The 17277-nt window shown below is 47.5% G+C and overlaps 1 protein-coding gene across 1 annotated transcript in view; it reads right to left on the bottom strand.

Annotated features, from left to right (window-relative positions):
- Positions 1–17277, bottom strand: part of LOC138498205 (GTPase IMAP family member 6-like) — a 319027-nt gene that overhangs the window by 134298 nt on the left and 167452 nt on the right. The window contains exon 4 of the mRNA XM_069622087.1: positions 13614–13636. Within this exon, the coding sequence (XP_069478188.1) occupies positions 13614–13636 (23 nt within the window). The remainder of the gene's footprint in view (positions 1–13613; positions 13637–17277) is intronic.

Here is a 17277-nt window from a genome sequence, read left to right as displayed (position 1 = left end):
GAAAAGACATAGATCGTTCGTTAGTTGCAACACAGTGAAAATACAGTTATTACCCAATGATAAAAGGGACTGTCCAGTCGAGGTTGTATAAAAATATCTACTATATTATCACAACAGACAGTTCTAGCACACTACAAAATACAAACCACCCTGTAAAGGAATGCAGAAGACAGACTGGAGAAAAGTTGGTATGGTAAATAACCGCAACAGTTCAGGAATAAAGGCAGCAATGAGTCTTAAAATGTCTCTAAGGGCCTTTGGAGAAGGACCAGGTGGACAGATCTGCAATGTACCTTGTGCTTGTAGGTGTTCTTAGTGCTCGACAAGGTCGAATCAGTTTCAGGACGCTTTGCATCTTCTGCAACAAAGTTCAAGATGGGAGACAGCTGTGGGTATCAGGTGGCAGGCAGTTCGGCGAGCGAAACTGGACGAACGACTGCTGTCGGCTTACACTGTGGCTCAGGGTCAGGAATTGTTGTCTCAGGGCTGGTCGATGGTTCTGAAGCACTGGTTGAGGCGTCTCGGAAGTCTTTAAGTAATTGCAGAGTTGCAGTCGGTTACAGCGCGAGGGACTCAACTGGCTTGAAAATGTTCTTTAAGGCAGACGTTGGTAGATGCTTGTTGAGGCCTTTCTCCTAGCTTCTTCACTGGGATTTTGTCGTCCTTTGCAGCAGACGGCCCAAAGCTGATTAGTGTGTTGCAGGTAACTGCCTTCTCCTTGGTTTGGTTCAGAGACTCTCTGGCACTTCCCTACCTAGGAAGCTTGCTGCACAATCTAGCAGGGCATGCTGTGTTATGGCTGGGTACTGGTTCTGGAGCCGCTCGAGGGTGCTCTGGATTCGGTATCTCCCTCTGTTCGCTGGGAGATTTTTAGGGGAGGGATATTGCTTCCCTCTTGGAGGTCCTGGCCTTCCTTCACTGGTGGAAGATGTAAGGCAGACTGCACCTTCAGTCAGGGTCCAATGATGGGTTCTTCCTTCTGCTTCTGGTGAAGTGTTCAGATGATCTGCCAAAAGAGGGGCTTAGTCCTCTTAACTGCCATGGGATTTCCCCCCCAGTGCCAAGGTCTTTTTTGATGATTGTTGTACTTTGCCATTCAATGCCTTCTAACGTTTTCTGTTTCATTAACCCCTTAGGTGCCAAGGACGAGGTATCTCGTCCTTGCCAACGGGGAGGTAATCCCAAGGACGAGATACCTCGCCCTTGGCACTTAAGAGGTTAAAGCCAAATGGACCACAGTGATTGATGTAGGCTAAACCTACCTTAATGAACCAGTCCTGGGTCCCCAGCAAAAATCTCCTGCATGCGTGAGGTCATAACCAGAGTGCTTTGAAACAGAAAAGGTAAAGGGGTGAAAACATGTCATAAAAAGTCCCACCCATCTTCCTGTCTGTTGTGGATCTTTGTGGTGAGCATAGAAAAATGTGTATGGATTAGCCCCACACATTTTCTGAAGATTGATCTACCATCATTCAATATTATTTAAAATTTCAAAAACCCCAGGCGAGCACACACCCACCGTGCAGATGGTCAAATTCCTCACATGCCCCCCCCGCCTCAACATGTGAATCACCACCCTACCGAGGGACTGGTTTGTCATCAATGTGAATGTACCGGTTAAGGCCATCTGCATTTCCATGCTGGGAGCCCGGGTTGTGCTGGATGTCCATATCTCATCCGTGTAGGGATATGGCCCAATGCAAGATCTTAGGGTTCTCCCTTTGCATGGCCATTAACCATAGAAGAGGCAGGTGGTCTGTCTGGATCGTAAATTAGTACCCGGCGAGGGCGCAATCAGAATGAAAGAGCCATTCTGATTGGCCCTCGCCGAGTCAATACCAGGACGGGAATCCCTCTGTCGGGATTCCACGGCCTTTGTCCCCAGCGGGGGGCGGGGCAGCCCCTCAGCCAATGAGGAGGCTCAAAGCGGGGCCATCCCCACTCCGAGCCTCCCCGCAGCTGAGAGGCTGCCTTCGCCCCCCGGCGGGGACTTGGGTAAATCTTTTTTTATTGTATTCCCTTACACCCCCCCAACTTACCTTCTTGTTCCTGCATCCTCGGCGGGGGATGAGGGAATCCTCCAGCCGTCTGGAGACTCGGAGCGATGTCATCCCCGCTCTGCGCCTCCACACGGCTGGAGGCTTCCCTCGTCGCTCGCCGGGGACGCAGGTAGGTTTTTATTATTATTTCTTTTTCTTCCTCCTTACCCCACTTACCTTCTTTTTGATCCATTTTCGGGAGCGGACGCGCTGGGAACACTTAGGTTCCCAGTGTGTCCGCTCCCCATGGCTGCCATGGAAAGGGAAAACGGACTCTGTTTTCCCGTTCCATGGCGGCGGCCATTTTCTTTGTCATCTTTTTTTTTTCTCCCGAAACGCTGCAGCATTTCAGGACAAAAAAAAAGGTTTTAGTGCCCCGGTCACGCAATTTTTGCGTGCTGGGTTACTAATAGCTATATGCCCCTCGCGGCGGGGGCATTACCGACTCAGGTAATGCCCCAGGAACTGCAAGACCTGCTCGGATCTGCCAGGAACAACTGCCTCTGCTACAGCCGTCTTCATTTAAAAGGGCACTGTGCAAACGCGGTCCGGAAATATTTGCGGCCATCGAGAAAGTGCTAGAAACTTTCCTCAACTTCCAAGGTACGTCCTTCTGTAAACATTCGTCAACCTCTTCGCCTAGCCAAATCCTTTGAAAATCTGTGGCAAAGACTTAACCGTTATATACCAGAATTATGCTATCCTATACAAAAGACTCTGAACCATTGACTTTGGCCCAGGCCTGTTGAGAAGAATTGCTGGTTGTATTTAGCTGAAACCCTTTGCCCTGCCTATGAATGTATTTGGGCTGTCTATTCTTATAACCTTGTCTTTTCCTCCCTTTTCTAAGTATCTGAAGTGCCATTTTGCTCCCACTTCATTTTGGAGCTAAACTTGTTCATTTACTTTCCGGTTGGATTTGTGGGGTGTATTAGTGTGTGATATTGAGCTGCTTGTGCCAGTGTAATGTTTTCTAACTGACTGAGTAAATAAATGTATATTCTTTTATCAAGAAACCTTGACTAAGTGTATATTTGAATCACTGTAATTGTTGGTCCTTTGTGTAACTTGTTCTACTGCTCACTGAACTCTTGAGGTAAGTCTGGCTGCTCAGCCACTGCTACCACTTTACTGTGTAGTACAGGCTTGTTCCAAAGGTGACATTGTACTGACACTTGTAGTCTTAATTGCATGTAACGTTCCCAAAGGGTACTGCATGTGATTCTGCCTAACACTGGTGTAAAGCAGTGAGGATAAAGTATACTTGTTACATTTGGAGTGCTACTTTTACCTTTGCTCAAATAATCCTCCCAAGGCAAAGCAACACTAGTAAAGCAATTGTTTTATCATGACTGATATGGAAAGCTACAGACAGGAGACCCTAGTGACTTTAACTGCTGATCAGTTGAGAGATAGGTGTAAAGCTAGGAATCTCACTGTAAAAGACAAAAAGGTTGCATTGATAGAAAAGTTGTTAGAATACCAGCATCTGAAGAGTGGGTCTGAAAACCCCACCACTGCACCAAATGAGGAAAATGTTGATGAGGATGATAATATGTCAGAGCCCAGCTCTAATATTGTGGATGAGCTAGATGAGCCAGAAGAGCCTCAGAATGCAGGCCCTGTTTTACCTCTACCTGCTCATAGGCCTCAACCTCTGACCACAGGGACCCGACCATGATCTATTGAAACTGGTTCTCTCCCAGAGTCCTCTAGGTTTTCTAGTCCTAAGAGGCCTCTCATGCCCAAAGATGCAGTAAGTATGTATGAGGCTAACTTGATATTTTGGATTGGTTGGCTGCTTTTGACTATAACCAGGGGATTCAAGACATTACAGGGAATCAGCTGGATCCTTGGCTTTTTTTCTGGGCTACCCCCTGTTGCAACTGATGTGGTAATGGAGTTGGGGGATATAGACAGAAAGGAGTATGAAACCGTGAAGCTAGCTTTGATAGCTATATTTGGGAAGACCCCTTCTCAGTATCTTAAGAGGTTTAGAACCCCCAAAAAGCATAATGGTACCCCTTGGGCTACCTGGGTGACTGAATGTTTGAAACACTTAGATGGTTGGGTTAAGGGTTACAACGTGAACACTTATGAAGGTATGAGGAATCTGTTTATGTTGGAAACTATTTGTGTTGCCTGCTCTCCTGAGCTGAGACAGCACTTGGCTGACTCTAAGGAATCGGATCCAAAAAAGTTAGCTAGAGCGGCTGTGATGCTGGAAATGCATCGGAGGGACAGGGCCTCCGTATCCTTGTCCTTTTTCTGTTCTTATCGTGTGTTCTGTCGTGTTTTCCGCGCAGAAGTCCATGCGGGACTCCTGGCGGTGCAGCTCTCTTTTTGGTTTGGTGAACAGACCCATGGGATACCCTTAGGGCACCCGTGGGCAGGGGTACAACCTTGTGCCCCTAGTGTATGTTTTTGGGCACCCGTGGGTGGCCCGCAGATCAGGGTATGGGCTGGTGGCAGCTACATGCTGAATTCGACAGGTGCGCTGGGTATCCGCCATTTTGGGGTACCCCGGCCCTGCCATTGGAATCTGTTGATTCCTGATAGGAAACAAGATGGCCCCGGTGGCCTCTTGCTTTCTATCGCCTGATACCTTGTTTTCCCAAAGTCCTGGGAAGCCCTGACTCTGTCCCTTCCCCCTGACTGGCTGTTGGGTGGAAGTTCCGTATATGGTGTTGTTGTGAAGGCCCAGCTAGACTTGCTGGAGCCTTCCCGCTGACTGTATGTTGTGGGTACCTCCTGTGGGTGGGACCTGGGTGAATGGGGAGTATGACCAATATGCACTCCGTGTTGTGGCTGTCTGGTTTTCGCCATGAGAGACAAAGACTGAGACAGCCCTGCCCGAAACCGGACTGAATGCAGTGTGTAGAGTTGAATGGCTGAGTACTTGTCTCAATCCACATTCCGTGTTGTGAGTGTCTGAGCGGGAGAAGAGTGGCCTGAATGCCCTGCGTGCCTGATTGGCTGACCGACTGCATGAATGGCCTGCTGTACGATTGGCTGCTGAGTGTGTGCCAGCAGTGTGGATGAGAGACCGAATAGTATATCTGGGGACCTCTCACCACTGGAAATTGTTCAGAAGCTGAAGTCCACTACGACGAGTAACTGGAGTAACTGACGCTTGACCTTGAGGCCCTGCTGGAAGAGAAGGTTTGCCGTGGCTCTCCTTCACGATCTAAAGGCTGCCGTGTCTCCAAGGACTGACCCAGAGAGGACCTGGTAAGGCGCCCTCTTCCCGAGCTACGAGGGACCATCGTGCACAGCTGACCTTTGCCAACGCTCCCTGGTAGACAGACCTACGACAGGCTGCCGACCCGATACGGGGACTGCTGAGGAATCCCAAAGTGAAGCGCCCGGACTGTTGTCCGCCACTGTCGACGACTGCTGTCGCCGACCGGAGCCGCCGTGCTCCCGTTGCCTAAGAACTTTCAATTGATCAACGGACGCTCTCGTCTGCATCGCCGTGTCATCTCCTGTGGGAGAAGGCCTGACCGTCGCCGCGCCGAGGAGTATCCACCGGTGGGTTTCCCGCCACCCAAAGACCGCAGAGACGCCGACGACTCGACGCCCTTGCTGGGCCACAGTTCTTCTTCATCTCTTTGCGGTCCAGAACTATCGTCACCGAGGTGCCCCGCACGCCTCATCCTTGCAGGACGCCAGCGCTCTGTCGTCGACGAGCACCGCTCGGATCAAAGCCTGCTGCCTCATCGACGTCGTTCTACCCGGTTCACGGTCGGACGTTCGGCGCCCCGTGTCTCCCGCCTGAAAGGGGCGACATTCAAGAAGGGCCGCCGATTCCCCGACACCGAACCACGAGTCCGCGACGCCTCTCGACGATCCGTGGCTCCTGCCTTAAAGGGAGTCACTCCAGAAGGATCGGTCGACGCCTCGCCGACGAACTCTACTCCACCAGGTACATTGGGGGGGTAAAAACATTGTGGGAGAGAACGAGACTCTGGAACAATATATGGACTGGGCTTGTTTTATATATCGTTATTTTACAGGTTGCCCAGGTGGGGGGATCTCCACTCAGAACCGTGTCCAGTGGTAGGGACCGGTATTCTGCCTATTGTTTCATCCGCCTGCTTTCTCTCTCTTCTCTATTGCTGGTCTCATTTCAATCGAATATTAGTGGTACCACTCTAGAACTGTAAATATTTATCATTGTTGATTCTCCGGAGCACAAAGTGCGTTATTGTGATAAGTGTACATAACCTTGAATATTAATTATATAAAGACTGTGTTTTCGTTAATACAGTGTGTGGACATTCCTTCGTGGGGGCTTGGGGATACACTGTACTTAAGAACCAGCCTGCATCACCTCCTGAGAAGCTAGGCCTTGATTGCTCGTCCAACGTTACCAATTTGAGAATCTTGGCAGGGGTCTTCTGTGCCTTTCCTCTACCATATAGAGAGCGAAAGTACAGACCCCCCCACCTCGTCTTGACAGCGGCTGACTCATGGGTAGCCAACAGGGCCACTCACAAGGATTCTGAGGCAACTCCCAAAAAGGATGGGGGCAAGCAGCACAAAGGTGAGAACACAGATACACCTAAATCCCTCCAACCATAAGAGGCCCCCAAACATAACCAGGGAAAATCCCATGGGAAACCAAATAGATCCAGTGAATCCTCTGGTGCCCAACCAGAGGGAGGTCAGCAGAGGCCCCCATTCCAGAGAGCATTTGGTAAATGCTATGTTTGTGGGTGAACTGACCATGTGAAAGGAGATCCCAGATGCAAGGGTAAACCTGCAGGGATCAGCACTGCCTCCTTAGCCTTCTCCCCAGAGGAAGAGGTACAAATGGCTAGTTCCCACTTTCAACTATTTTCTGAAGCACCCTTGGGTCTTCAGGCAACTGTAACCTTAGAGTCCATGGGTCTGGGTAAGAAACAGAATATGGATGTATATGATTCCATTCCAGAAAACTCTAGAGTGTATTATATGGACGGTGTTCTTGGCAATGGCCAGGATACTCCTGCCAGGAGAGACACTGGGGCCAGCAGAACAGTAGTGGATGAAAGCTTTTACAAGCCTGAGGATGTTGCTAAGGCACCCAAAGGTCCCACTACATCTTCTGGAGGGCCTGTCCAGTTGGTTCCAATTCTACCAGCTCTCATTCAGTGTAATAACATGACAGTGAGGATTCCTGTCACTGTCCAGAATGAGGTGCCTGGGAAAGTCCTGTTTGGGAATGATTTAAAAACTCTAGGAGTAGTATCCAGTACCCCCAGGCCTCCCAGTGAGAAGAAACAGAACCAAACTAAATTGGCTAGGGAGGCAACCTTAAGAGACCACTCTGAGCCTGTGGGAACCTCTACAGAGAACCCCACTACAACCCCTGGTGTTAGTAATCTGACCTCTAACCCAGGAAAGAGGCTAGTATAGTAGGAGAATGGGAGCCCCAATCAAGCTCTGTCATTGCTCATCCAATTGTAAAGTCTTTGACTCCCCTGCTTCTGAGGAAGAGGTGGATAGACAAATTGGACCCCTCTCTAGGCCTGTGAGAACTGGTAATTCTCCATGCTGGTGGAAAACCAGGAAAAATAGGTCTAAGGCTAAACCCCTTAAGACTGTTGGAACTTCTACTGAAGACTCCAATGTAAATCCTAGTATTAGGAGGGAAACTTCTAAAATGGGTAAGGTCAGATCTCAGAGGAAGTGGCAGCATGTACCTTGCTTGACCACAGCCCCTCCAACCAAGATACCTGAGCCCCAACCTGCTCTTGTGATAGAGGTGGTGAGGAACCATGGAGGCCCCTCTGGATCTAAGGGATTCCTTTCTAAGGACCCCTTGAAAAAGCCTATTGTAGTTTCAGAGGTTCTCACAACGTCTGAGGCACTGTTAGAACAGATCCCCTATACATTAAAAAAGAGAGATGTACCACAATAGGTTTGTAGGTCATATAGTTTACAAATGAAAACCACTGATAAAAAGTTTCATAGCAAGGGTTACAAAAGGTTACTGGTGTACTCAGAGGCCATTTAACCGACTTGCATCCTGGTGGGGATTAGATCCTCCTGTCTCTTAATCTATGGGGGGATGAGTGTTAGGGAGAATTCTAAATTCCCTCTACCTTAGAGCCCTCCAGCTCTTTTGCTATATTTTGGGGCTTTGAATGTTTCATTTTCAATGTGTTTTACTTTTGTGTTCTTTGGTTATGGAGTTTTTAAACAACTCCAGTGGCATCATATTTTTCTGTGCCTCACACAGCACCTTCAGTGCAGTGGCACAGGGGTGTCTTTTAGACTCCCCAAGGTTTAAATACCTTCTCTGGGACTGACTACCATCTCCCAGACCATGTAAAGTTAAATTGGCTTTACTAGTCTTCAAAGATTTACTGACCCAGCACACACTATCTTCATATAGAGTGCTGGAGGGGTTGCTTAGCTTCCCCTGAGTCAAAACACTAATGTAACAGTAAAATGTTACCTTTTCCTATTTTAAATGGCTGGTGGCAGTGGTTTAGATCAACTACCAAGATTTTTTGCGACCGCTAACAACGGTAGCTCAAAATCAAGGGTTTTTTAATATGGCGCCCAAGACCTATCTGTAAAAACAGACTCTGGTCAACTTTTTTTGCCATTTCTTTGAGGAAAAGTCCTTCTTGTGTTTAGCTCTGCGTGCCAAACCAGGTTTGGTCCCTTGGTTTGTGACCTTTGGGGTGCTTCTGTGCTGAAGCCCTCCTCTGATGCCAGATTGTCTGGGGTGGACAGGATGTGAGGGAGGGGCCCATAACTCCCTATAATTAGTCTCCTAGGAGACCCAAATGCACTCTGTGGTGATTGGCTGTCTAACTGTCCAGTAAGGACAGCCACCCTGCTGTGTGAGTGACAGCAAGGCTGGAATGAATGGGAGAGATCTGAATAAAAGGCGAGTCTTTTGGCTCGGAAGGCAGAGTCGACCACTGGACGAAGGAACCGAAGAAGAGCTTGAAGAGGACGGCTGCTGCAACGCCTGTACCGTTGGTTTGCCCGGTTAAGCCCTGCTGCAGTGCTGAAACACCAAGTTTGCATCGACAGATAAGCCCCTGCAAGGATGACTTCTCCCTTTGATTTGGTGGGAACTATCAACTCCAAAGTAAGCCACATGGACACCCATCTCGGAGCTGGTTGAATTTCCTCAGAGTTGCTGCAGGAAACCGTATAGCAAGGGAGAGGGACACCAGATTGTGTGAATTACTTTTAAGCTGGCCTAAAGCTTTTGTAACATCCTCCAGGCTAGAACAAAGTAGGACCGACCAAGCCTGATCCCCCTCTGCCCAGTGTGGGACCCCAGAAGCCAGTAAAGTTCACCTTGACAGCCAGGAACTGCATTGTTACCAGTGCAGTAGCTGAAACGCGGACCAGCCACTGAAATTACGTCATGACTAATTACGTCATCGCGGACATCTAAGAACGCCGACTCGATGATGTCACAACGCTCAATTAACTAGCGTATAAATTTGCTTAGAAAATGCAACTGGTTGTAGCGGTAGGACAATCGCATCCATCGCTATCAACCGCATCTTGTAGGATTTACAAGTAAATAAGGTAAGGGAACAAAATCCTTTGGTTTACCCGCTCTAAAACTGTTAGTCAATGTAAATCACAGAATTGATTTACTATCTAAGGACCTCTAAATAACCAACTAAGGAGGTCTAAAATGTGTTTGCTTTATTTTCAGTTTTGGTTAGATTGAACCCCTTGAAACTGAAACCCTCATTGGAGAAAAACAAATGCAAAACATATAACAGAATGGAGTACCAATGTAAGACAAAATTGGTGAGTGCCATATTGCTAAAAAACGTATCTTTTCCTTTTTCCACCCTCTGTTTCAACTCTTTCTATTATTTAACCAAAAAGAGAAATCTGAATTTCTTTGCATCGCCGAGCTATGTGATTTGAACAATTGTTTTGTTTACTGTATTAAAATTTTAAATTTTTTTTTTTCTAGAAACACTCTCCTGATGATCCGTTTTGGAATGGAATATAAAGGGTGAAACACGTGTAGAGAGACACGTTAAATAACCGTGAAAAACGTTAAACTATTCTGTAATTAAAGAACACATTTATGCAAAAATAAAAGTGTGGAAACAAATGCTTTGGCGCTCACAACTACAAGACAATACAACTAAAGCTGGCACTCATTACCTCATCTATCTGAGATCACTGGGTGTGGTTTCTCCACTCCCTCAGCATGGACATAGTTCCTCTCTTTTGCGCTCCAACATCTTACCTCCTCTTGTCTTACCTCTTGCCCTCTGTTTACTCCACAATACACTATCCGTTTTCATCCTTCTTAGACACGCCTCTGCACTAAGACCTCTACGTTGGTGATGGGAACAGTATAAATACTTTATAACCTTACACTTCCAGCCAAACTCAAGGGGCACTGGTGGTCCTTTTTTGTCACCAGAGTGGTGTCTCACTCAGCAAATGTAGCAGATAAGATCCTGCTCTCCTTCCCTTTCTGTGGCATGACTTTCCTGGTCCTTGGTGAATCACAGATTCAGTGCCTTTTGCCTCAGTGTGCACTGGTGAGCTGAGGCAGTTAAGCAGAGTCTACATTCTGCATTAATCCCTTTCATCACCGGCAGAAACATGTCCTGTACCACACATATAAGCCAACATGCCTCATTGCACTGGAGATAAACTGGTACACTGTACTTGTCTACTCTGAGTCTTTGACAAATAGAATGAGCCATGTTGGAAGGCATGGTACACACACATAGTGCAAGGGATGTTTCCCCACAAGGCATTACCAACAAACACAGTGAAAGCCAGCCATTGCTTACAGAAGTCTTTTCACTGGGTTGTTGGTAACATATTTATTTATTTAATTGCATTTATTGCAGCGCACCAAACCCTCAGGCATCAGGGCGCTAGTTAGAGTATGTGTGAAGTGGAATATCTAACAGTGCAAGCTCACATATATAGGTTACTGCAAGTGGTTCTTAGTAGCCTAATCTGTCAAAGTCACGCCTCATGGTGCGGGGGGCTCCATCAGGAATACAGATACATGAGAGACAACATTAAGGTAAGTGCACAAACGGGCAAAGTCATGCCTCATGGTGCGGGGGCTCCATCAGGAATACAGATGCATGAGAGACAAAATTAAGGTAAGTGCACAAACGGGCAAAGTCACGCCTCATGGTGCGGGGGGCTCCATCAGGAATACAGATGCATGAGAGGCAACATTAAGGTAAATGCACAAACTGGCAAAGCCACACCTCATGGTGCGGGGGCTACATCAGGTATACAGATGCATGAGAGGCAACATTAAGGTAAATGCACAAACGGGCAAAGCCACGCCTCATGGTGCGGGGGCTACATCAGGTATACAGATGCATGAGAGACAACATTAAGGTAAATGCACAAACTGGCAAAGCCCCGCCTCATGGTGTGGGGGGCTACATCAGGTATACATCTACATGAGAAGCAAATTTAAGGTAAATGTGCAAACGGGCAAAGCCATGCCTCATGGTGTGGGGGGCTACATCAGGTATACAGATGCATGAGAGACAACATTAAGGTAAATGCACAAACGGGCAAAGCCACGCCTCATGGTGTGGGGGGCTACATCAGGTATACATCTACATGAGAAACAACATTAAGGTAAATGCAAAACTGGCAATGCCACACCTCATGGTGCAGGGGGCTACATCAGGTATACAGATGCATGAGAGACAGCATTAAGGTAAATGCACAAACTGGCAAAACCACGCCTCATGGTGCGGGGGCTACATCAGAAAATGAGATGAGGGTGCACACCAGGTGTGGATTTGGCTTTTAAATCAGGCAAATGTCAGCCAGGTCAGTAGCATTAAAGCCTCCAGGGCCACTCCCCTGCTGGCATGGAGCTGCACCACTGTTTGTGATCACTACCACTCAGCGGTTCCCCATCATTCCAAAGGTGGTCTCAGCAAAGACTAGAAACATGGATTGGCTGTTAGAAGACATGTGATATATAGATAAGCCAAAGACAATCCTATTTAAGAACGCTCTGAAGGGGGACCTAAAAAGAGAGCTTGTGAACTTCCAGCGAGCAGACTCCATGCAAAGCAGAGCTTTCAGAACTCCTGGCAGGCAGTTCCCATGTGAAGCCGAGTCCTACAAGATTACTGACTACTAGGAAGAGAGCAGATGTTTTTGCAGATGTTTTCTCCCTCAGCACCCTGGCTCTAAAAAAAGATGACATTCAGCCAATGTCTTCGAATGTTAATGTTATTTTTGCTTTTGTATTTTTAAAGTTTAATTTGACTTTTTAAATACGGTTTATTTTCCCTGGCCTGAAAACCAGGAGTGGCTATCATGAATTGAGGTTAGCACCTGAGCACTGAGGTTTGGAGACACTCAGCCGTCGTGTGGGATACGTCTGGGAAAAGCATATTTCAAAAGCTCTGCTCCTTCCTGAACCTCTTCTGGCCAGAATAAATGGATTCTTACATGCACGGGAGGGGGGCTTGAAGAGAGAAATAAAATGGGACAATTGTTACTGTTTTCCCTTTATTGATTGCCCAGAGCTTTAGACTGTTTTTAGGTAATTGCCCTAAGGCGCCATGGGTTTCTGATAGAGTTTTGCCAGCCCCTTCCATTTAATGGATGTACAGTGTCTGTAATACCACCAAATGATTACTGACGTCCCTATCTATCCTGACGGCACTGCTGCCACTAGATCTTTCCTTTTACTGTGCAATATTTAGATGGCTGTACACATGATTGTCTCTAGGATTTAGATGAATAGAAGTGAATAGGGCTATATGCAATTACTATATTCAATTACATTATTGCTAATAATGGGGACTGCTTATTGTTTGACTATACTATTTTTATTTCTATTTAATGAGGTTCATTATGAGTTTGCCGGTAAAGGAATTACGGCCAGGCTCTATATGCATTACTGCCCCGTGTAATCAGGCTAAATCTGCCCGAGTGCAAGTGGCAGAATGGCAGGGCTAATCCCCAGTTAGAGAGTCCATAGGGCCTTTGGCTGAATTACCAAGCAAGTACTTGCTAAATGCTGTGTACTTTAGGTTTGTATGTCCCACTGCTTATCACATCTCCCCTCTCTAAGTACCACTGCCTTGCACTAAGAAACTAATTTTATAGTCACCGTAATTGTACAGAGGGGGCACCAAACATATGCAATTCTTTGTGTGCAGTCACCTCTTTGTTGCCTTCTGCTTGTTCGTGTCAATGAAATGCAAATAATATTCTGTGCAAAATGCGTTTTCTGTGCATATTTACTGTTCATAATGCATGCCATTGTAAATGCCTGCCACCGTGCATGTTAGTGGCAGGAGGCATTTACATGGCTTCCTATGGCTTCCAGTAATTCAATGCATTTATGCCAGCATCACAATCAGATACTGGAGCAAGTGTATTTGGATCTGACAGGCAGAGCAGATGGGGTGGTGGAAAATACTCGAACATTCTCAAGCGAGTGTAATGCCAACTATGCTCACACCACTGGGGCTTGCATTGTATAGTTGCTCAATGACTCCAGGGACTAGGAACATGTGCTGTTTAGAAGCCTCATCATATTCAGATTTGCTGTTTGAAAAAAAAATCTTGTCTTACCTTCTTAGAATGCTCCTGATGTCCTGCAAAAGATGGAGAAATGAAAGGACACAGTTACTACTCATGCTGTACAAACACTTACAGCTCGTCCACCATAAATAAGGCACAGAAAGGGATTGCATGTTACAGAAACTACGTGCTAACCTTAAATGCAGCAATACGTGTTCAGTCTGGATGGATCATGCATTGTGAAGAGGAAATGATGCCCTGACATCAGAAAAATGTTAAAATGCAACATCTTTTCCTACTATTTTACATGGACATATACAAAAGTGTGGGGTAAATAACGGCCCCACAAAATGTCAGAGGTAAAGAGGCCATGCTAGGCCTCTATTGTGAGAGTGAAGCTGGATTATGTTAAGACCCATTGGAAAATGCAGGCCAGTTCAAAACATTTCTTTCTGATACAAGGCCTAGTGAATGAACAAAAATGGGCCTATTTCAACTTTAGTAAAATACAAAGACACTGGGCCTCATTATAAGCTTGCCGGTCCCATAACAACGGTTCCGGTAAGCTTGCCGGTACCATGGTTACCGGACTGGCTAACTACGAATCTGCGAGCTGGTGCTCTTCTGCCCGCCAGGTCTGACTTGGCGGGCAGAAAGGCACCCGCTACCAGACCCTGACGGTAGCACCGGCACCATTCTGAATGGTGCCAGTGCTACCGTCCTCCCCATTCCCATTAAGCCCTGTAGGGCTCAAATGGGAATGGGGAGTGAATATTAACAGCACCCGGCAAAGGGGAGTTACCGGGTCCGCCAGGGCTGGAATGCCTCGATAAGTCCCCATTGCCGGGTGCCGGTAATAAAATGATTTACCAGCGTGGCTACCGCCAGGGTCGTAATGACCCCCACTGAGTTGAAGGAGAGTGTGGGGGCCATTACGAGTTTCTGCACAGAAGCCCTCCTTAGACGCCTGAAAGTCTGGATAGGCAGGATGTGAGGGAGGGGTTTAAGGACCCCTTCCATGGGTTCCCTTGGTAACCCAAGTCGCACTGCTGTTTGATTGGCTAGGTGACTGTCCTGCCGGACTGAAACCCTGCTGTGTGATTGACAGCCAGGCTTTGTGAATGGGGGAAAACTGCATAAAAAGCAGTTCTTTGGGTCTGGAAAGGCAGAGTCACCACTGGAACTAAAGAACCCATGAGGAGCTGTGTTAGGGAGAATTCTCTGTTTAGGCTGAATTTCCTGACCTAGTGAGTCCCCCAGCAGCTTTGCTGGATTTCTGGAGTTTGTTTTTTTCATCCTGCCAAGAGTGAGACTCTTTTTCTCCCACTCTTGGACATGAATGTGTGTAATTCCTTTGAATGTAAATGTGTTCTATGGGCTATGGGGTCTTTTACTCCATAGGGCCTCATGTGTTTTGCTATGTGTGTTACACCGCACTCTCTGTGCCGTAACACTGGGGTGTCCTAGAGGATCCCCACCATAGACTCCATACCCTGGGACTGACTACTGTCTCCCAGGGCATGTAAAGTCACCATTGGCTTTACTAGACCTACATTTACTAACAGAACTAGTACAAACCATCCTATTGTGGACTTACTGGTAGGGGTAATTCGATTACCCCTGGGGCTGTTGTTCGAGGGGGCACTGTCCCGTCCCCCTCGTCGAGTTTTGGCTGGTGGCAGTGGATACTACTTTTTATATTCGACCGTGAATATATTCCTATGGGATCCTTCCCATTGTTGGAGGCTAATACTTTTTCACATTAGTCTCTAACATACCGCCGGTTTATTTGTCTTAAATAAATCCACCGGTTGGTATTTTCTGCCAGAACTCAGTTTTTAAAATGGCGTATGTGTTCGCCTCTGTAACTCCGAACCAAAGGTTGAGCCCTTTGTTCCACCTTTGGCGGGCTTCTGCACAGAAGCCCTCCAGAGTGGTGCCATTCTGTCTGGGTACCACAGAGGGTGTGGGAGGGGGTTTAGGCACCCTGGACTGAGTTGCCTTGTCAAATCAGGTCTCACTCTTGTGTGATTGGCCCGAGTGGTGAGACGCCCCGCTCACCACTCAGCATGTTTGATTGACAGCTAGGCTGAATGAATGGGGGTTTTCTGCATAAAAGCAGGGCTTTTGGGACTGGAACTTCAGAAGTCGCCACAGGACCTAAGAATCCGACGAGGGTAAAGCTGAGCTGACCTGCAACGACGACACCTCCGGTGGAGCCCTGCTGAACCGACTCACCACTTCCCGACGACAGAGGAGATCTCCCTGCTGGAAAGTCTTCTTCCCCTGACTGGTGGGAACAACGAGTCCCTTGCTTTTTCTTCGCTTCCAGGACGTCTAGTGGTCGAATTGCCCGTGCTGAGCACCCCGGCAACCGGATAGCCACTAACCACTGTACCGCGACCAAAAGGTGGTGCCTTTTGACTGAGCACTCCGCGGCTGGTCTCTTCCCTGGTGGTGCAACGATCTTCAACTTTTCCTTGATGACGAGATCCTCTCATCTTCCGGCAAAGCCCCGACTTGCATCCACCACCAGGAACAACTGCCCCCGCCGGAGCTGTCTCTTCACTTTCAAGGTACTGTGTCCGCCTGGCTTCCCTTGAACCAGTTAGCGTGAGGTGTCTTAAATCCTTACCTTTCCACTGGGTCGCCTCCAGACTTTCTTAACTTTTGTTCTAAAACTGGTCCAACCTTTCTGTGACATTTTGCTACAAAGACTTGAAGTGCATTTCCACTGTGGTATTTTTGGGACATACCGCCTTGCCTCTCTCCGAGTGGGCCTGGCCTCTGAACTTTGTGATTTACAGTAGACCCTGCCTTGCTTGCCTTGCATTTGTTTCGTAAAAGTGTTGGTACTGAGTTGGTTTCATACCCTGCCTTTTTCTCTCCCTTTCTAACGAATACTAGAGTGCCATCTAGGTTAAAGCACTCACCTCTGTCTGCAAATAAGTGGTGTATTTAAACCTAGACTTGTCGAAATATTGTTAGGGGATTGATATATATTTATAGTAACTGTGATTGAAGTTGTTTGCCATATTAGTGCCAGTGTGTTTTCCATAGATGGGTTTTTAAATAAATAATTATATATCTTTACACCCAAGCTCTGATCAGTGTCTGCTTGTTCTACTGTGTAAATTGCCCTATCCTGTATACTCCAAATACGGCCTAACTTGTCTTGAGAGAAGTCTGACTGCTCAGCCACAGCTACCAGATACATTTGGGTGGTACAGACCGCTACCAATTGGGTTTACTGCTAACTCCTGTAGACTTAAACTTTTTGCAGTGGTCCCAGAGGGAACTGCACAGGTTTCTGCTTAACAAGCTGACGGAAGAGGACCCCTACCACGACTGAACCGCCCGGTGAAGCCCTGCTGCAGGTCTGAATCTTCCAACTCCAACAACAGAGAAGATCCTCCAGGAATCTTCTTCCCCTGTGCTGGTGGGACCAACTAGTTCGCCCAAACTGCAAGCCAGGACCCCTCCTCTGGTCGAATTCGCTGTACAGAGCTACAGTGGGCCGGATAGCCAGGAAGGTCGGACCCTGCTTGGGTTTTAAGGAGCGCACCTTTTATTCATTGCTTTGCTCAGCTGCTGGTTTCTTCCCTGGGCAGTGCAGGACCCTTCAGTCTTCCTACTTCATGTCAGTCCGACAGTCGCTTCAGGAACCGTGAGCCTGCAGGACCTGCCAGGGACATCTGCCTCAGCTACAGCTTCT

The sequence above is a fragment of the Ambystoma mexicanum genome, chromosome 5q (genome assembly GCF_040938575.1).
Source record: "Ambystoma mexicanum isolate Mex_15411 chromosome 5q, UKY_AmexF1_1, whole genome shotgun sequence".
In the NCBI taxonomy this organism is placed as follows: domain Eukaryota; kingdom Metazoa; phylum Chordata; class Amphibia; order Caudata; family Ambystomatidae; genus Ambystoma; species Ambystoma mexicanum.
The sequence above is the reverse complement of the archived record's forward strand: the minus strand, read 5'-3'. Positions and strand labels throughout refer to the sequence as shown.